Raw genomic sequence first — 17,175 nt, forward strand, 5'->3', positions numbered from 1 at the left:
CTCTCTGACCAGCGGTTTCTGGTCCCCTATTATGAAAATTGATACATGCCCAGCTCTTGATACCAGGACCACCAGAGTTATTATTTGACTCCGCAATAGTTGTTGGCCATCGATACCCTGGAACCATTAAGCATGTTCTCACCTAAAGAAGTGAAAGGTGCTGTACAAAGTTTGACGAAAGCCTATGGACTCCTCCCAATAGTCGTCATTTCATTTATAGGTTCTGGTACCAGGTGACGATCGAAATTATTATCAGGTTTCCTCTGTATTTGTTTGCCCCTCTTGACGTGGCTTTCATAAGGCTGGATATGAACTAAAAATGGTGAGTAAGCAGGAAATGCCAGATCTTAACTCCATCTTATTCAGACCCAACTTAGACTCCAGCTGTTGTATTCAAAGTTCTTGAAAATGACTGCAGGAATTACTATTTGCTTCGGTGGAGCTTGTTAGTTGTACCAAAATGCTCTCAGGATTACTTGTAAAATCTTTCGACAGCTATTAACCGAATCTTTTCGTTTCGGATCTTTTCATGTGTTGTCTTTTCTCTTCCTATTTGATGTTTCTTTCTGGATTTGAAATTACCAGCTGTGCTCCCTTTGTCTTACTATGAACTCTTTTTCGTTGTATTTTACCGTTAGAATATATTTGAGTGTTGCTCTTCATTTGCATATATTTCAAAGTCACAACGACCAATTCTGCTTTTTGTTTATTATCATTGGCATTCTATTCAGTGAATCTGTGCACAAAAGAAGAATGTGTTCCACAGCAAATGTAAGTCTTTGTTGTGATACAATCTTTGGTTAACATAGCTGCTAAATTATACAATTTCGCAGTATTGACTTCCACAGTGGGGATACTTTCTTTAAGAGCTCTAAGTCCTCTTTAACCTTACTGTAGGTTCTTTTCCACCAACTACAACTCCAGTAATTACCCCACTTACTGGCTGCATCCAAAGGCTGACAATTTTAGTTACTGTAACCAAAGATAATAGAGTTAAGTTTGTTACTATCGATTTCATCGCACGGTATATGGCACCACCGACTTTCTCAAAGACAGCTACAATGCTGTATATTGAAATGTGCAATAAGACATTGTAAGTTGATATTACGTTCCTTGTTTACTTGAAAGGAAAAGTAGGAAGAGTTTTACATAAAGTGATGTTAAAATCGACTTAGCTTGCCCTATAGTAAGAGCAAATTCCATACGGAAGTAGATGCAAATAGTTTATACTTTCCTGACTAAGTCAACCACGTTGCTTCAGCCATTATATGTTATCCTTTAAACGTTGCCCGTGATCGCTTCCCTAAGACGCCGTTTTCTGGTACGTAGATCGGAAAATTTATTCCTTATAAATGAATATTTTCCATATTTTTCCAGATTACCCCGCGGTTCTTTGGTCTCGATCCAAAATAGGAAACGCATCCGAAACGCATGAAGCTTCCTAATATGCTTTTCTTGGTATACCTATTAAATACGGCTGTAAAGTTTGAAAGAGAAAGATTTGATTCTTCTTTTCTACATTAGACCTTTTTATTCCATCATTAAAGCCAATACTTCATTCATTATGGGTCAAAATAGCACTGAAATCGACCAAAAATTAGTCAAATACATTTATGACAATTTCAAGCATGTTCCAAAAGGTATTGAATATGAGAAGATGGTTCTGAATGTACCATACAATTGCTTTGAAAAAACGTTACTAGACGCCCGGACACTTTCTCATGAGCTTGTTGATGAATACGGTGACATCAAAGTTCGTGACTTTGGTAGTTTGGAAGAATACCACAAGAAACGAGTCGAGCATCTTCAACTGGTCTTTGGTAAGTGTACAGACAACGTCTTCATTGAGTATCCCTTCTATGTGGACTATGGATGTAACATTGAGTTGGGAGACCGGTTCTACGCCAATTACGGGGTCACGTTTTTAGATTGTTCGTTGATCAAATTTGGTGACAATGTCATGGTGGGTCCACATACAGTGTTCACCTGTGCTACTCACCCAGCTAACCCCATAACCAGGCTCGCAGGAGTTGAATTTGCTAGGCCAATCATCGTAGGAAACAATGTATGGTTTGGTGCCAACTGTACTATCTTGCCAGGTGTTACCATTGGTGATGGTGCGGTTATTGGAGCTGGAACCGTGGTTACTAAAGATGTTCCTGCCAACTCTCTTTGTGTTGGTGTACCTGGTAGGATTACCAAGACAGGCATTGATAAGTTAGATATTTGATTGGCACAACGACATTTTATCTGGAAGAAAACAAATGTCATAAACTATTCTTTACCATATAAATTATTACCATATAAATTATACATTACTATATACATGTAAATGACGGTGGTGGTGTTTCTTACTCCTTTTCAAGCAACTTACTGAATGTTTGTGATTGTAACAACTCCTCAACCTTGGAGGCAATAGGGTCATCTAAATCAGCGTATGCTTCAGGTAATGCCATGTCGGTGAGAGCCAAGTTCTCCAATTGCGTAGCGTAGTCTAGTCCTTCTTGAGTGTACAATTCTGCTGAATAATTGATACCTTCAATGGCATGCTTGTTGATGTAGGAGAGCCACAAATCCACTATCTCAGGATTGGCATCGTATGCTACCACATACCTATTATAAGTGACTCTATGGAAATTCTGCTTCAGCTTAGCTTGGGCGAAAGGAGATTTAATCACAGTATATAATCTTTTTTCAGTCTTTGCATTGGCAAGCTTCAGGGTTGGAATCCCTAAAAAGAAAGCACTACGTAATGCAAATTCTCCTGCTCTACTGAGCTCTGACTTATCGTACCCTCTGAACTTAAGCACTGCGACCTTATGGCCATGAGTTTTTGGGAGTTGAATGGGTTCATACTGTAAGAGTTCCACATTTAAAGGTACAGGTCTTTTGGAAACGGGGTTAATATCATTCCCACGGATGGTCTTAGGTTTATATTCGGTGTTGGCTGCCTCATGTAAAAGGTGTTCTTTGAATTGTTGATCTTGTGCTGCTTCTGTAGCTTTCAGCTGGACAAATTCTTGTGGTGTTTGAAACTTCCGTTGGCCTCCACTCAAAACGGCAACTGAACTCGAAAAAGTCCGTATACCACGGACACACAACGCCGAACCAGATAAACGTCCCAACATCACGACTATTAATGATTGACAGTGTTGGTAGTATAGTGTGGGTTTGGCTAGTAGTGGAAAATTTTTCGAAGTATGTTTAATTTAGTATGTGATACGTATATGCAGTCCATTTTGATACGACATTTTTCATACAGAGATTCAAGTTGAAAACGGTTTTGGTATCGATGAGTTAGCGGTGTATAGCTAATAGTAGAACATGGGGAAGTCGAGCAAGGACAAAAGAGACTTGTATTATCGAAAGGCCAAGGAACAAGGCTGGAGAGCGAGATCTGCGTTCAAGTTACTCCAATTAAACGAACGGTTTGACTTGTTCAGCGACATTGAAAGAGTGGTTGATCTTTGTGCTGCACCCGGTTCATGGTCTCAAGTATTAAGTCGAGAGTTATTTCAAAAGCAAGACAAGAAGAATGCCAAGATTGTTTCTGTGGATTTACAACCTATGGTGCCCATTGAAGGCGTTACCACCATACAAGCAGACATTACTCATCCCAAAACATTGCAAGAGATTTTGAATGTATTTGGAGGTGAACCTGCAGACTTTGTTTGTAGCGATGGAGCACCAGATGTGACTGGACTTCATGACTTGGACGAGTACATTCAAGCACAACTTATATTGGCAGCATTACAGTTGACGACATGTATACTAAAGCCTGGAGGAAAGTTTGTTGCCAAGGTGTTTAGAGGTAGAGACATTGATTTATTGTATGCGCAATTGAGTTACTTATTTGAGCAAGTGATCTGTGCTAAACCCAGAAGCTCTAGAGGTACGAGTTTAGAAGCATTTATTGTTTGTTTAGGATATAAACCTCGGGCTGGTTGGCAACCCAAACTTGAGTTGAACAAATCTACAGAAGAGTTCTTTAGAGGGTCAGGAATAGGGAAGGCCGAGAACATGCAGTATTTGGAGTTACCTGAGGATGAAAGATTGATAGCAAAGTTCATTGCTTGTGGAGACATAAATGATGTTGACTCCGATGCAACCTACACTTTAGATACACTGGACAAGATACAGTCCTTAAACCCCGTTCAGTTGCCGACTGCTCCTCCTTATAAGCGAGCATTAGAATTGAAGCGGTTGGGACAAGCCAATTCTAAAAGAGTATAATATTATGTATTAATTATGTAAGTAGTTTAATTTAATCTAATTCACGGGCATCAGGCTTCAAAGTAGGGAACAACAAGACTTCTCTGATGGTGTTGGAGTCAGTCAAGAACATAGCCAATCTGTCAATACCACAACCCCATCCGGCAGTTGGAGGTAAACCATATTCCAAAGCGTTACAGAAGGTTTCATCGATCAATTGAGCTTCATCATCACCAGCATCCTTTTGCTTTGCTTGTTCTTCGAATCTAGCTCTTTGGTCAAAGGGATCATTCAACTCAGTGTATGCATTACAGATCTCCTTAGTGGCAACGAACACCTCGAATCTTTCGCATAAACCTGGGATGTTTCTATCCTTCTTAGCCAAAGGTGACATGATTTGTGGGTGACCAAAGATGAAGGTTGGGTTGATACAAGTGTCTTCGATTTCACCAACCAACTTGTCCAACATTCTGGCGTTGGTTAAAGGAGCAGAACAGACAATGTTGTTATCCTTCAAGACCTTTTGTAAGAAAGCATTGGTTTCGTCAGTGTGCAATTGGTCACCAGCTGGGAATTGAACCTTGTAGATTCTTTCCAATTCTTCCATCATGTTGACTCTCTTCCAAGGTCTAGAGAAGTCCAAGGTGTATTCCGTACCGTCAGCAGCACCAGGATGGTATTTGATGACATAAGAACCGGTGATTTCCTTAACCATTTCGGAAAACATCAACTCGGTGGTGTCCATCAAGTCAAAGACATCGGCATAGGCTTGATAGAACTCACAAGTGGTGAACTCGGGGTTATGGGTCATATCGATACCTTCGTTTCTGAATTGACGTCCGATTTCGTAGACTCTTTCCATACCACCAACAACCAATTCCTTCAAGAACAATTCAGGAGCAATTCTCATGAACATTTCCATGTTCAAGTCGTTGTGGTGAGTGGTGAATGGTTTAGCAGTGGCACCACCGGCGATAACATTCAAAATAGGAGTTTCGACTTCCACGAAATCTCTGTTATCCAAGAATCTACGGATATAAGAGATAATCTTAGATCTAACCTTAAATCTGTCTCTAGTGGCATCATTCATGATCAAATCCAAGTATCTCTTTCTGTATCTTGCTTCTTGGTCCTTGAATCCAAAATGTTCAGTGGGTAACATGTGCAAACATGGAGTTAACAATTGAACAGTCTTTGCAAACACGGACAATTCACCGTCACCACCCTTGGCAGGAGATGTTCTACCGGGGTAACCAACAACACCAATGATGTCACCTCTTCTCAAGTACTCATGCATTGATTCGTAGGCTTCAAAACTTGAAGCATCTTGGCCTTGAGCCATGATTTGAACTTCAATACCATCACTCTTCAACAAGTAAAACTTCAATTTGGATCCAGATTCTCTCTTGGTCATGATTCTACCGGAAACACGAACTTCCACTTCAGGTAAGGTTTCACCTCTTTGTAAATGCCCATATTCCTTAACAAATTCAGGTAACTTGATACCAACTTCAAACTTGTGAGGATAAGGGTTGAAGGCAGCCAAGTCCTTGTTGTTGGCTTCTCTTAATTGGTTGATGTGAGCAGATCTGATTTCAAAGTATTGGTTAGGAGTCAAATCAGCCAATTGATCCTTCTTCTTACTAGAAGCAGATTTAGCTGGAGCATTGGCTGCAGCCTTTTCAGCCTTTTCAGCCTTCTTTCTAGCAATATCTCTTTGCTTTTGTCTCTTCTTCAACTCGGACTTGGACACATTTTCTCCGGTCTCTTCGTCCAAGTACAACTTCTGTTGCACTTCTTCAGCCACTTTGTTTGCGTCAGACATAGTTTAATCCTATACTAAAAGAGGAAGTACATTTAGCTGGTTGAATCTTACTCATTGATAGTCCGTATCTTTCTCAGTGAAAATTTTATTCGTGTACTTACCAAAACACAGCGAAAAATTTTCAGATACGACCCTGAGTCTAAAGCATAGACTTACAGTATAGACGTACACTAAAAGACATCCGTACACTATAATACATAACACCCATATATATTATGGCATCTACACAGAAGGTATACACAGCTCCTACAGCAACATCAGTGGAGATAGAAGGAAGCGCCTTGTTAAGTGTTGTGAAACACTCATCAAGTAACTACCCTTCGTTATTCTCTGGTACTTTATTAGGATTCAGAAGCGATGAGGGTACCATTGACATTACTCACGCATATCCATATCCTTATCCAGACCAATACGAAGGTGGTCTGTTCAAGTCTAAAAGTGGCGCAAAGTATCAACAAGAGATCCAAGAAACCTTGAAAGGATTAGGATATGGAGTTGAATTCCAAGGTTGGTTCCAAAGTACTTTTGGTGGTAACTTTGTTACTACACAACTTGTTGATTCTTTGGCTCAACAGCAATTAAGTAACGCCAATGCATTTGTTTTGATTCTTGATATGGTTTCAATAAACAAAGAGTTGGATGTTAAGGCCCTTAGATTAACTGAAAGTTTCATTAAAACTTATATCGATGGTAAATGGAAGACTAAAGAATTGGCTACAAATGAATTAACTTATCAAAACATTTTCGAAGAGATTCCAGTGATAATCCGTAATCTGAAGTTAGTCAACTTATTTTTAAGTTCTCAAGGCCCATCATTGGATGACTCCTATGATATTTTGAACATGTCATCCAATCAAAACGTCAATACTCAATTGTTGGAATCATTGTATAGCCAAGTTGATGCTTTGAATTATGATCAGAGTATCTTCAACTATTACCAAAGACAACTTCAAAAGGAAATGGGCCGTGTTCAACAATGGAAGAACCAAAGAAGATTGGATAACTTGGAAAGAGCAAAGAACGGAGAAAAGGAATTGGATCCAGAAGAATGGAAATCTCTCTTCAGATTACCAAATGAACCTTCAAGATACAATAGCACTTTACATTCTTATGCTATTGATGTTTTGGCTGATGACATTTTAAAGAAGTGCGACCATGAGTTAACCAATGCCTTTGCTATTGAGAGAAACTTGGTCCAAAACTAGACTTATATGTATATTATTTTAAGAGGAGGCAACAACATAGTAAAATGATAATTGTGCAACAGTAGGACCAAATTTTTTGCATCCGTATACTATGTTCCAAAAGTCGTGCAAAACCCAAAACTATAACTCGGAGTTTAAGCCTACAACACATGATCTCTGGGTCAAAGGAAGTAGACATCGGCATTAAGCAAGGTACTATTTACTAATTGCTAATTAACTGTTTTCTTCCTATATATTTCTATAACGATATTGATAGACATAGAAATACATATAAATACAACGGAATATTGTGCTTTTCCTCATACTAAACTGGAACACAAGGAACCCCTTTTATACACTTCAAAATGGGAAAACCAACAGTACGTATTACTAAGCACTGCTATATGATTGGATGTAAAATTCATACTAACAATATTGTTCATAGTACATTCTATTAGTCAGACATGGAGAGTCAGAGGGGAACTGTGATAAGACAGTGAACGCAGTTGTTCCCAACCACAAAGTTGCATTAACTCCCAGAGGTCACCAACAAGCAAAGGAAGCTGGAGAAGTGCTTCGAAACTTCTTACTACAACCATGCTTCAATAGCAAATGTCCTAATAACAATAGAAATCCTAGACTGGTAATGTTCTATACATCGCCTTATGTCAGGGCTCGTCAAACGTGCCAAAATATCATCAACCAAATCAAAGACGTTCCTGAAATATCATACGATATCAATGAAGAACCAAGAATGAGAGAGCAAGACTTTGGTAACTTCCAAAGCACTCCTGAAGGAATGGAGAAAATATGGACTGAAAGAGCTCATTACGGTCATTTCTTCTATCGGATTCCTCATGGGGAAAGTGCGGCTGATGTTTATGATCGTGTTGCAAGTTTCAATGAGACTCTTTTCCGTCAGTTCCAACAAGAAGATTTCCCTAATGTTTTAGTTCTTGTTACACATGGAATATGGGCACGGGTCTTCTTGATGAAATGGTTCAGGTGGAAATACGAAGAGTTTGAAGCGTTGCGTAATATTCCTCATTGCCAATACTTAATTATGAAACGGAACGTTGAAACTCATAAGTTCAGTCTTAAAACAAGGCTTTTGACATGGGACGATTTGGACGACGAAGAGATGGAAGAATTAATTAAAAAAGAAACAGTGGACGAGGTAAGATTCAACTCAAAGAATAAATTGGAGAATCCTGATGATTTGGATGTCACCTACATTATCCGAGCTCAAAGAGACGCAATCAGAAAGGCAAGATCTAAAGATCATCAAATTAGAGAGGCATTTAATAGAGCTATTTGTACTGATCATACCACTGCGTCACCTGCAACTCCCCTGATTGAGGTGTTTGAATCTCAAGGTGGATTAGGTGTTGATAATCCAAATACTCTTCGTATTCTGAAGCAGTCTTGTCATGAGCCACTTATTAATGGAAATAATGGACAATCACTACCCCAAACCGGAACAGACATGTCAACACTAAATCATATATTGTATGGTAAGTTTGACCAAACGAATCAAAGCACATCAAACTCGGAGTTAGATTTAAGCTGTGCGGCCAATGCTGCAACTTTGTAATGCAATTATTAACATGTGTTCACTACATGAAGTATGTACACGTTTATGTTCTGATGTACGACGTAAAGATTATGATTCTTGCAAGGGTAGAACAAGTTTATATGTTAAGGTATAGTTATACAGAGATGAATGGAATGCTTAAGTGAACAATATATGTAACTACTATTAATAGCCCGTTTGTAGCGATGCTACCACTTAGTGAGATCACATGAAATACTAATAGTATGTAAGTCAAGCAAGGTTAACAAATATGTTAACTTTACTACTTAGGTATAAGATAGAAGACACACCAAGGCAAACACTAGTACAGTAAGAACGATTATTATATAATCATCATACTGTAGCATCATCACCATCACCAGAGTAAAATGTTATGCATACCCCATCATATGATCGTTCTGGTAGCACTATCCGTTCTTGGCCGGGCCACTCATGAGCGAGAAATGGAAATTATGCACTTATCCGGCCGACCGAATCCCATGCGATTAAGTCGCACACTCTCGGAACAAAGTATATATATGGGGAATGTCCGTTTGAAGAAATATCAATTGGTTCCTTTTTCTTGCCCATAGTCTAAATCAATTAAACATCAAATAAAATGGCTCGTCAATTCTTCGTTGGGGGTAACCTCAAAATGAACGGTACTAAGGATTCAATCAAATCAATCATTGAACACTTGAACAGTGCCGATTTACCTGAAGACGTCCAAGTCGTCTTGGCTCCTCCAGCTCCTTACTTGTCATTAGCTGTTGACACCAACACCCATAAGAATGTCGAAATCTCTGCTCAAAATGTCTACGACAAGCAATCAGGTGCTTTCACTGGTGAAATCTCTGCTGCTCAAATCTTAGACTCTGGTGCCAAATGGACATTAACTGGTCACTCTGAAAGAAGAACCCTTATTAAGGAATCTGACGACTTCATTGCTTCCAAGACCAAGTTTGCCTTGGATCAAGGCTTAAAGGTTATCCTTTGTATTGGTGAAACCTTGGAAGAAAGAAAAGCAGGTGTTACCTTGGATGTTTGTGCCAGACAATTGGATGCCTGCTCCAAGATCATCTCTGATTGGTCCGGTATCGTTGTTGCCTACGAACCAGTCTGGGCCATTGGTACTGGTTTAGCTGCCACTGCTGAAGATGCTCAAGAAACTCACAAGGGTATCAGAGCTCATTTGGCTAAGACCATTGGTGCTGAACAAGCTGAGAAGGTCCAAATCTTGTACGGTGGTTCTGTGAACGGTAAGAACGCTCCTGACTTTAAGGACAAGGTTGATGTCGATGGATTCTTGGTTGGTGGTGCTTGTTTGAAGCCAGAATTCGTTGACATTGTTAGATCAAGAATCTAATTATGTAACGACAATTAATAAAGAAAGCTTAGTAATAATGTTAGCAGTAATAATGTCTGTATTATAAAATGGTGTTTCTTCTGTATCTTGCCATACGTTCGTCATCGTCCGAATGAATGCTTTCTGTTTCGGTAGATGATACTCTTGGTTCGGAGATCATTTCATCTTCAAATTCATCATTGTCTTCAAAGTCATCATCATCGTCATCAAAGTCATCATCATCGTCATCAAAGTCATCTTCATCATCGTTATAACCATCATACACGGTGAATGGTGGAGGTATGGAGTCTGGAGATGGGGCCTTAAAATGAACCTCTTGAGAGGAGTTTTCAATGTCGTTGGGTCCTATGTCATCTTCACCATCATCTTCGTAGTTCACATCATGAACTTCAAGTCCTCCACCAGCAAAGGGACTACCAATTCGACTGTTTAAAGAGCTTGTAATGTCTGTAGACATCTTCACTGCCTTACGACCCTTTTCAATTGCTCTTTCAATACTTAATCGGTTCTTTACAAACAATAACCGAGGATACATACACCGTTCACCTTTTAAGATCAATTCTTCCATTCGTTGTTCATTGGGGTCACTTAAAATATACCAAAAATCCTTCAACTTATTCCGTGGCCAGATGGTTACTGACCCTGTGAATCTTTGAAGCCAAATATTGGACCAATCTTGTTCTAGAAAATGGGGTAATAAATCCAATGATTTGATCATTTGTAACCATTTGGTTATCTCCAATCTAAACAATTGTTCTAATGCTGTAGCAATGAATCCACCTCTGAGAGTAGCATACTTCCCCTTGGTGATTCTTCTTTTAGGCATTGCAACAGGTCTTCCGACGGTTCCCTTGGGTGCAAAAAAGAATAATGATATATGAGGATTCACTTGAGAAACAATAGTGAAATTCACATTGTAATAGGCGTTCAATGAGTCAACAGGTATATCTGTTCTTAGAGACCCATCACGCCATTTGCTTCCTAGTGAAAATGGAGTAACCTTATCAGTTATAGGGTTTTTCATCATAAGAACTACCGGGTTTAAAATCCCAGGGACGGCTGATGACGCTAATAATGTTGACCATATGATACAATCAGGAGAAGTGATGTCATTGCATAAGATAATTGGAGAATGTGGATCAGCAGGAACTGTTGATATATTCAATTTCCTTCCAGATATCTTATAAGCTTCTCTAAAAGTTGTTGAACCTTTAGTGAAGAAATTGGACTTTCTTGCCCATGAAACAGAATCAAATCTTGCTCCAGTCCTCCACCATCTGGGTATCCAAACATACCATGGATCTTCACAAGCAGTGATTTTACGTGCGAGTTGAGGAACCAACAACTTATGGAGTTCTTCATCAGTTCTTGTACAAGCTAAAGCAGCAATTAACCCCCCACCACTTGTACCAGATATAATGTTGGGCAAAAGTCCATTGTCTAGTAATGCCTTTATTATACCAAAATGAGTATAAGCAAAGCAAGCACCACCTGATAGGCACAATGCAGTCTTTCCATAATTCTTCAGCACAAGCTTGAAAAACATTCTCTTTTCACCGATGGTGATTTCTGTTGAACTTGATATATAATCAATGGATTCAACAACTTCGTCAACATATTTGGAGACTAAAGTCTTTGTTCCGTAGTATCTATGGGAATATAATTGTCTATTTTCAATACCAGCAAAGTTCTTCTTCAAGCAACTTTGAAGCAATAAAAGAAGTTCGTGGTCTTGCTTTTTCACTCTTAAGGACTTCAACTTCCTAACGGTTAATTTCAAAGTAAAAGAATCATAATAGGAGAACTTGGTGATATCTGACCATTTATCCAAGTCCAAATATTTATCTAAGGTAATGGCATTTTCGATCCATTCTTCGTAAGACTTTGATTGCCTTAATTTGTCTCTAAGTTTCCTTCTCTGACCAACCCATGTAAAGTAGTATTCCAGTAGAGCCACATAGAACCGTACGCTAACATAGAAAATACATAGGAATAGTATCCATAAGAGTATTCCAATTAGCACGGGCCACCGGAAAAATGTGTATGCAGCCGAGGCTCTGAACTCATCAACCAATGGAGTCTTAATAGTAGATTTTGGTTTAGGTCTTGACCGCACAGGTTTCGTAGTATTACTACTACTATCATTATCACCACCAGTTTTATTTAGTTTCGGAACAGATCTATTGGTTAAGGGGTACCAGTCACTTTTGGAAGTGATCAAGTCTGGTTTAGGTGTAGGATTCAAAGCCACATCATCTATAAGTTGTACATTGACATTGTCGATGCCATTGTCAAGGTCATTATTGTCCATATCATCAACGACAGGTGGCGAGGCAGCTCCTGACCGAGTCCCACCACCTATGACACTTCCTAATGCATTATTTAAAGAAGCAGAAATGGAGTTATGTCTAGTATTAGTGGATGAAGAACCTGTATCATAAGAATCTTCTAGTTCTTCCCACAAGAGAGCCTTGGCAAATGCATGGATGTGGTCTTCATTTATATAGTCGTTCTCTTCATCGTATAGCGGGATTTGATTAGAAGTCATCGTAATATATGGACTCTCTAGCATCAATATAGTTACGACTAAGAGCGGATGGTGAAAGTGCTGTTTAGTTATAGTTGTAGTGCATGTCATGTCCCCCCAAATCATGATGTCCTATTGATTGCACGTGACACAAAAGTGCCCAAAGGTACCAACCATGACAACATATACTGATAACAGTATACAATGACGTAGTTACACAGTATAGCATAACCCAGTATAGTGTAACCCCAATAGAATAGTGTAACCCTACCATTAGCGTTCTATTACTAACAGTATATGTTAGTGGTATACTGTTACCAGCAGTATTCTAACATATGTGTCTCAATGCCGTGGATAGATTGTCAGCAATTATCAGATGAAGATCTTCCATTGATAAAGACCGAGTATGAGCAATCAACCTAGATATAGAGCCTAGATCGTCTATATATCGATTACGATCTGTCCCAATTAGGTATCGGTCAATCGGATAATCAGATTCTATTAGTATTGCTTGCTGAGGTAGCAATTCAAGTAGACTTACCACTTTTGGTCTATTGGCACCGTTGATACAATTAGATAATGAGAACATCAACTTGGGTTTATCAATGCGACTCTTATTGGTGTAATAATGATTGATCCACGTCTTTGCATGGTCTATTGAACCAGAATAGGAATGGAGTATTATTGTAGGAATCTTGTTGTACTGTCTCACTTGTTCATAAAGTATGCCATGCGCCTTTACACAATGTATGGATACACTCCTTTGACACTCTTCAGCAAAGCTTAGAAACCTATTGAAAATACAAATTTGATGTTCCATTGTCACCCTACAACGACTCATTTTATTATCACCTGTTACATTATCTAAGGAAACATTAGGATTACCATAGAATCCATTCTTAGGAACTCGAAACAATTTATCTAATCCTATTTCTCCAATGCCAAACTCGTAGTGATTGTTGTGTCTATGTTTTTCAATTAATAGCTTGATACGATCCATGTACGCTTCTAACGGTATTGGGTCTGGTAGTACTGCAATGAGATCTTCCTCAGGCTCAGGCTTTAGTACCTTGGAGTAATGTACCCTCTTCTTGTCAACTATATCATCTTGTTCTAATGTAAAGAGATGACTATACCATGGATGTACACCAAAATATGGAACAATCACATTAGATCCATTCAATCCGTCTAGTAGTTGATCTAAGTAACCGAGATCGATCGAGTTGGTACTCATCAAATGGAAGAAGTGTGGACTTATGGCTGTGTTTTTGTTGCTAGCTAGTGATAGGATACATTGAGTCAATTGGTCTACAGTTTCTTTAGTACACGTCACATCTAAGTGACAATGACTGTCAATTAAACCTTGTAGTTGATCCATGGGAGACGGCTAGAACGATTAGAAGATTAGAAGAAGTTAGAGGAGCTTCGCCAACTCGTGTTACATTTATATGTTCCTATTGTTGTTATACACCCCTCGGAATCACCCTCGGAATAAATGCCGACACTTCGCATTGAAGAAGCAAAACATAGAAAAAACTCTTTGGATACGTGATCCTTGAAGAGTTGGCTATCTCCTTTTAACCAGCCAACCAATTGAATTCATATTAAAGTCTATTGCATGTATTGACGCCACCATAAGTCGAATAAAAGAATAGTATCGGCCCAAAGCAATTTAACAACATCCCTCAGTCTCGTTCACATTACGCTAAACGAAAGAAACACAGTGGAAGTCACCATTGTACCACACAACATTGCACTACACTGCACTTCATTACACTAAACTACACTACACTACACTACATTGCACTACATTACACTGCGGTATAAGAATACACTTTATTATATCATGTCTGAACCAACTCCAGTAAGACTCCCGGGATCGGTTCCGTTTCCTATTACGATATCTTCCGTGCTATGTAAAGAAGGTGACACAATCAAGAAACATACCCCATTATTCAGATACAAGTATTGGGATTATCAAGATGATCCTAATTCCAAAGATGAAGAACCCCCTAAAATAAGAGTGGAAAGAATAGGATCATACGAGAGTCCTATTGAAGGTCAAATCACAACGGTAGCAGTGGAGTTAAATGATGAAGTTGCCCATAGTGGAGTTAATATAGCGTTCATAGCTGAACCATGTAACCATGCTGTTCAATACGGTGGACTCTGTGCCCTCTGTGGGAAAGCATTAGATGATGAAAAGGATTATTCTGGTTATAGTCTCGAAGATCGAGCCACAATTCTGATGTCACATGATGCTAGTGGATTGAAAGTCAGTTTGGATGAAGCAGCAAAAATCGAGCAAACTACAACAGATAGACTAATAGAACAAAAGAAATTGATATTGGTGGTTGATTTAGATCAAACAGTAATCCACGCAACAGTGGATCCAACTGTTGGGGAATGGCAACTGGATCCAACCAATCCCAATTATCCTTTTGTTAAAGAAGTTCAAAGCTTTTGTCTTGATGAAGAAATTCTTCCATCACCAGCTTGGAATGGTTCTAGAATACAGCCTTCACAATGTTGGTATTACGTGAAATTAAGACCAGGATTACAGCAATTTTTGAAAAATGTTAGTCAGCTTTATGAACTACATATTTACACCATGGCTACTCGAAATTATGCTCTTGAAATAGCCAAAATCATCGATCCTACAGGAGAGTACTTTGGAGATCGGATCCTAAGTAGAGATGAAAGTGGCTCCTTAACTCACAAGAATTTGAAAAGATTATTTCCAGTGGATCAATCCATGGTTGCCATAATTGATGACAGAGGCGATGTTTGGAAATGGGAAAGCAATTTAATTAAAGTAGTACCGTATGAATTTTTCGTGGGGATTGGAGATATTAATTCTAGTTTTCTTCCTAAGAAAAATGGTCAACTCACAGGGCCAACCAAAAGAAGAAAGACTATTGCCAAATTGGAAGCGATGGAAGCTGCAGAAGAAGCAGCCGAGGAAGCTGCAAAGGAATCCAAAAAGTGCACCCCCCCACTGGATGGGAAGCTGAAGAAGACTACACAAGATGAAGAAATATCACCAACTGATGAAGATATCGATATGGATTCACAAAATGGCATAGCAAATCCTGTGGATAGAATTTTGGAAATGGGTGGTGGAGAAGGCAATACAGAATTGCTCATAGAACAGAAAATGACAAGAAACCAATCAATTGAACAGCAACAACATGATAGACCTTTGGCCAAACTTCAACATGATTTAGATAAATTGCATTCTGAAAGTGGTGGAGAGGATGAAGACGAGGAAGATGATGACAACTTACTATATGATGATGATAATGAATTGCATCTGCTCAATAAGGCATTGGAGAGAATACATTCTGTTTATTATGATGAGTTATCAAAAAATCATAAGCCTGATTTGACAGAAATAATACCATCATTGAAAAGCAAGGCACTAGCAGGTGTTGTTGTGTTATTTTCCGGATTTATACCTTTGAACATGTCTTTTGAGTCTGCTGATATTGTAGTATGGTGTAGACAGTTTGGAGTTAAGATCGTAAAAGAAGTTACTCCAGATGTCACACATGTTGTTTGCCGACAACCCATTAATGGCAGTGGACTTACAGCTAAGGTAAGGCTAGCAAAGAGATTACTTCCAGAAGTGAAAATAGTGAGTCCTGATTGGATATTTTCTTGTTTGAGCACATGGGAGAAAGCCAATGAAAATGACTATCTTATTTATGCTGAAAATGACAATGATTGGGAAGTTAGTGAATCAGATGTGGAGAAGTATAAGATTAAACTTGCAAGAATGGACGAAGAGCAATCAGAGAAAGTACGAGAAAGATTTGATTCTGTTGCATCGTTTGATAGTTATAATTTAGAAGCGGCAAACCAAGAAGTTGATGATTTCCTTGCAGGTATAAGCGATGACGACGACGACGAAGAAGAAAATGATGTCAGTAATAATGACGAAGGGAATGAAAACTTTGGGAATAGTCATCCGTTTTCTTCTAGTACTGATACAAGCACAGGTTCCACATCTACTAATGGTAATTCTGTAACGCAGAAAAAAGACGAAGATGAAGACGAAGATGAAGACGAAGATGAAGATGAGGATGAAGACAAAGATGAAGAAGACCACTTGAAAGCAAATGGAGTAGGTTCTAATTCGTTTATCAAAGGTTTGTATAAGGAGAGTCGGAAGAGAAAGGTGCGTGATATTGAATCTGAAGAAGAAGAAGAATACTCCAATAAGAAACCTTCCACCACAATTGATAACAATCTTGATGAATTGGAGCAAGAGTTGCTCAATGGGTTTGTGGAATTAGATGAGTAAAGAGGGCCCGTCTGAGTGGTCTACTAGTGGATTATGTTTCAATTAATCTGTGCTAATTATTGTATAGAAGTATTGGAGTTTGTGTATATATTTGTTGCATCTCAAATATCACGTGCCTGAGACGCAATGACACATTTTTTCGTTTTCGCACCCAAGCCAGCCACCCGTAAACATATGGGTGC

General features: G+C 38.9%; 9 protein-coding genes across 9 annotated transcripts; 6 read left to right on the forward strand and 3 right to left on the reverse strand.

Annotated features, from left to right (window-relative positions):
* Window positions 1-1,564: 1,564 nt before the first annotated feature.
* KQ657_000271 (acetyltransferase) lies at window positions 1,565-2,230 on the forward strand (the record flags this gene model as incomplete). Its single annotated transcript, XM_043191124.1, has 1 exon — window positions 1,565-2,230. One exon carries the CDS (start codon window positions 1,565-1,567, stop codon window positions 2,228-2,230), a length of 666 nt encoding a protein of 221 aa, XP_043051801.1.
* A 121-nt stretch (window positions 2,231-2,351) lies between these two features.
* Window positions 2,352-3,128, reverse strand: RSM10 (mitochondrial 37S ribosomal protein uS10m; the record flags this gene model as incomplete). The annotated part of the gene is made up of 1 exon (XM_043191125.1): window positions 2,352-3,128. One exon carries the CDS (start codon window positions 3,126-3,128, stop codon window positions 2,352-2,354), a length of 777 nt encoding a protein of 258 aa, XP_043051802.1.
* Window positions 3,129-3,324: 196 nt separating this feature from the next.
* Window positions 3,325-4,233, forward strand: TRM7 (tRNA methyltransferase; the record flags this gene model as incomplete). The annotated part of the gene is made up of 1 exon (XM_043191126.1): window positions 3,325-4,233. The coding sequence occupies one exon, from the start codon at window positions 3,325-3,327 to the stop codon at window positions 4,231-4,233; it is 909 nt and encodes a 302-aa protein (XP_043051803.1).
* A 31-nt stretch (window positions 4,234-4,264) lies between these two features.
* Window positions 4,265-6,037, reverse strand: KRS1 (lysine--tRNA ligase; the record flags this gene model as incomplete). The annotated part of the gene is made up of 1 exon (XM_043191127.1): window positions 4,265-6,037. The coding sequence occupies one exon, from the start codon at window positions 6,035-6,037 to the stop codon at window positions 4,265-4,267; it is 1,773 nt and encodes a 590-aa protein (XP_043051804.1).
* Window positions 6,038-6,252: 215 nt separating this feature from the next.
* On the forward strand, window positions 6,253-7,242 carry KQ657_000275 (uncharacterized protein; the record flags this gene model as incomplete). The annotated part of the gene is made up of 1 exon (XM_043191128.1): window positions 6,253-7,242. One exon carries the CDS (start codon window positions 6,253-6,255, stop codon window positions 7,240-7,242), a length of 990 nt encoding a protein of 329 aa, XP_043051805.1.
* A 344-nt stretch (window positions 7,243-7,586) lies between these two features.
* KQ657_000276 (acid phosphatase) lies at window positions 7,587-8,815 on the forward strand (the record flags this gene model as incomplete). Its single annotated transcript, XM_043191129.1, has 2 exons — window positions 7,587-7,601; window positions 7,667-8,815. 2 exons carry the CDS (start codon window positions 7,587-7,589, stop codon window positions 8,813-8,815), a joined length of 1,164 nt encoding a protein of 387 aa, XP_043051806.1.
* Window positions 8,816-9,413: 598 nt separating this feature from the next.
* Window positions 9,414-10,160, forward strand: TPI1 (triose-phosphate isomerase; the record flags this gene model as incomplete). The annotated part of the gene is made up of 1 exon (XM_043191130.1): window positions 9,414-10,160. One exon carries the CDS (start codon window positions 9,414-9,416, stop codon window positions 10,158-10,160), a length of 747 nt encoding a protein of 248 aa, XP_043051807.1.
* A 61-nt stretch (window positions 10,161-10,221) lies between these two features.
* Window positions 10,222-12,708, reverse strand: KQ657_000278 (uncharacterized protein; the record flags this gene model as incomplete). The annotated part of the gene is made up of 1 exon (XM_043191131.1): window positions 10,222-12,708. The coding sequence occupies one exon, from the start codon at window positions 12,706-12,708 to the stop codon at window positions 10,222-10,224; it is 2,487 nt and encodes an 828-aa protein (XP_043051808.1).
* A 1,825-nt stretch (window positions 12,709-14,533) lies between these two features.
* On the forward strand, window positions 14,534-16,993 carry FCP1 (protein serine/threonine phosphatase; the record flags this gene model as incomplete). The annotated part of the gene is made up of 1 exon (XM_043191132.1): window positions 14,534-16,993. The coding sequence occupies one exon, from the start codon at window positions 14,534-14,536 to the stop codon at window positions 16,991-16,993; it is 2,460 nt and encodes an 819-aa protein (XP_043051809.1).
* Between the last annotated feature and the right edge of the window lie 182 nt (window positions 16,994-17,175).

This window comes from Scheffersomyces spartinae, assembly GCF_019049425.1.
Source record: "Scheffersomyces spartinae strain ARV_011 chromosome Unknown scaffold_1, whole genome shotgun sequence".
NCBI lineage: Eukaryota > Fungi > Ascomycota > Pichiomycetes > Serinales > Debaryomycetaceae > Lizanozyma > Lizanozyma spartinae.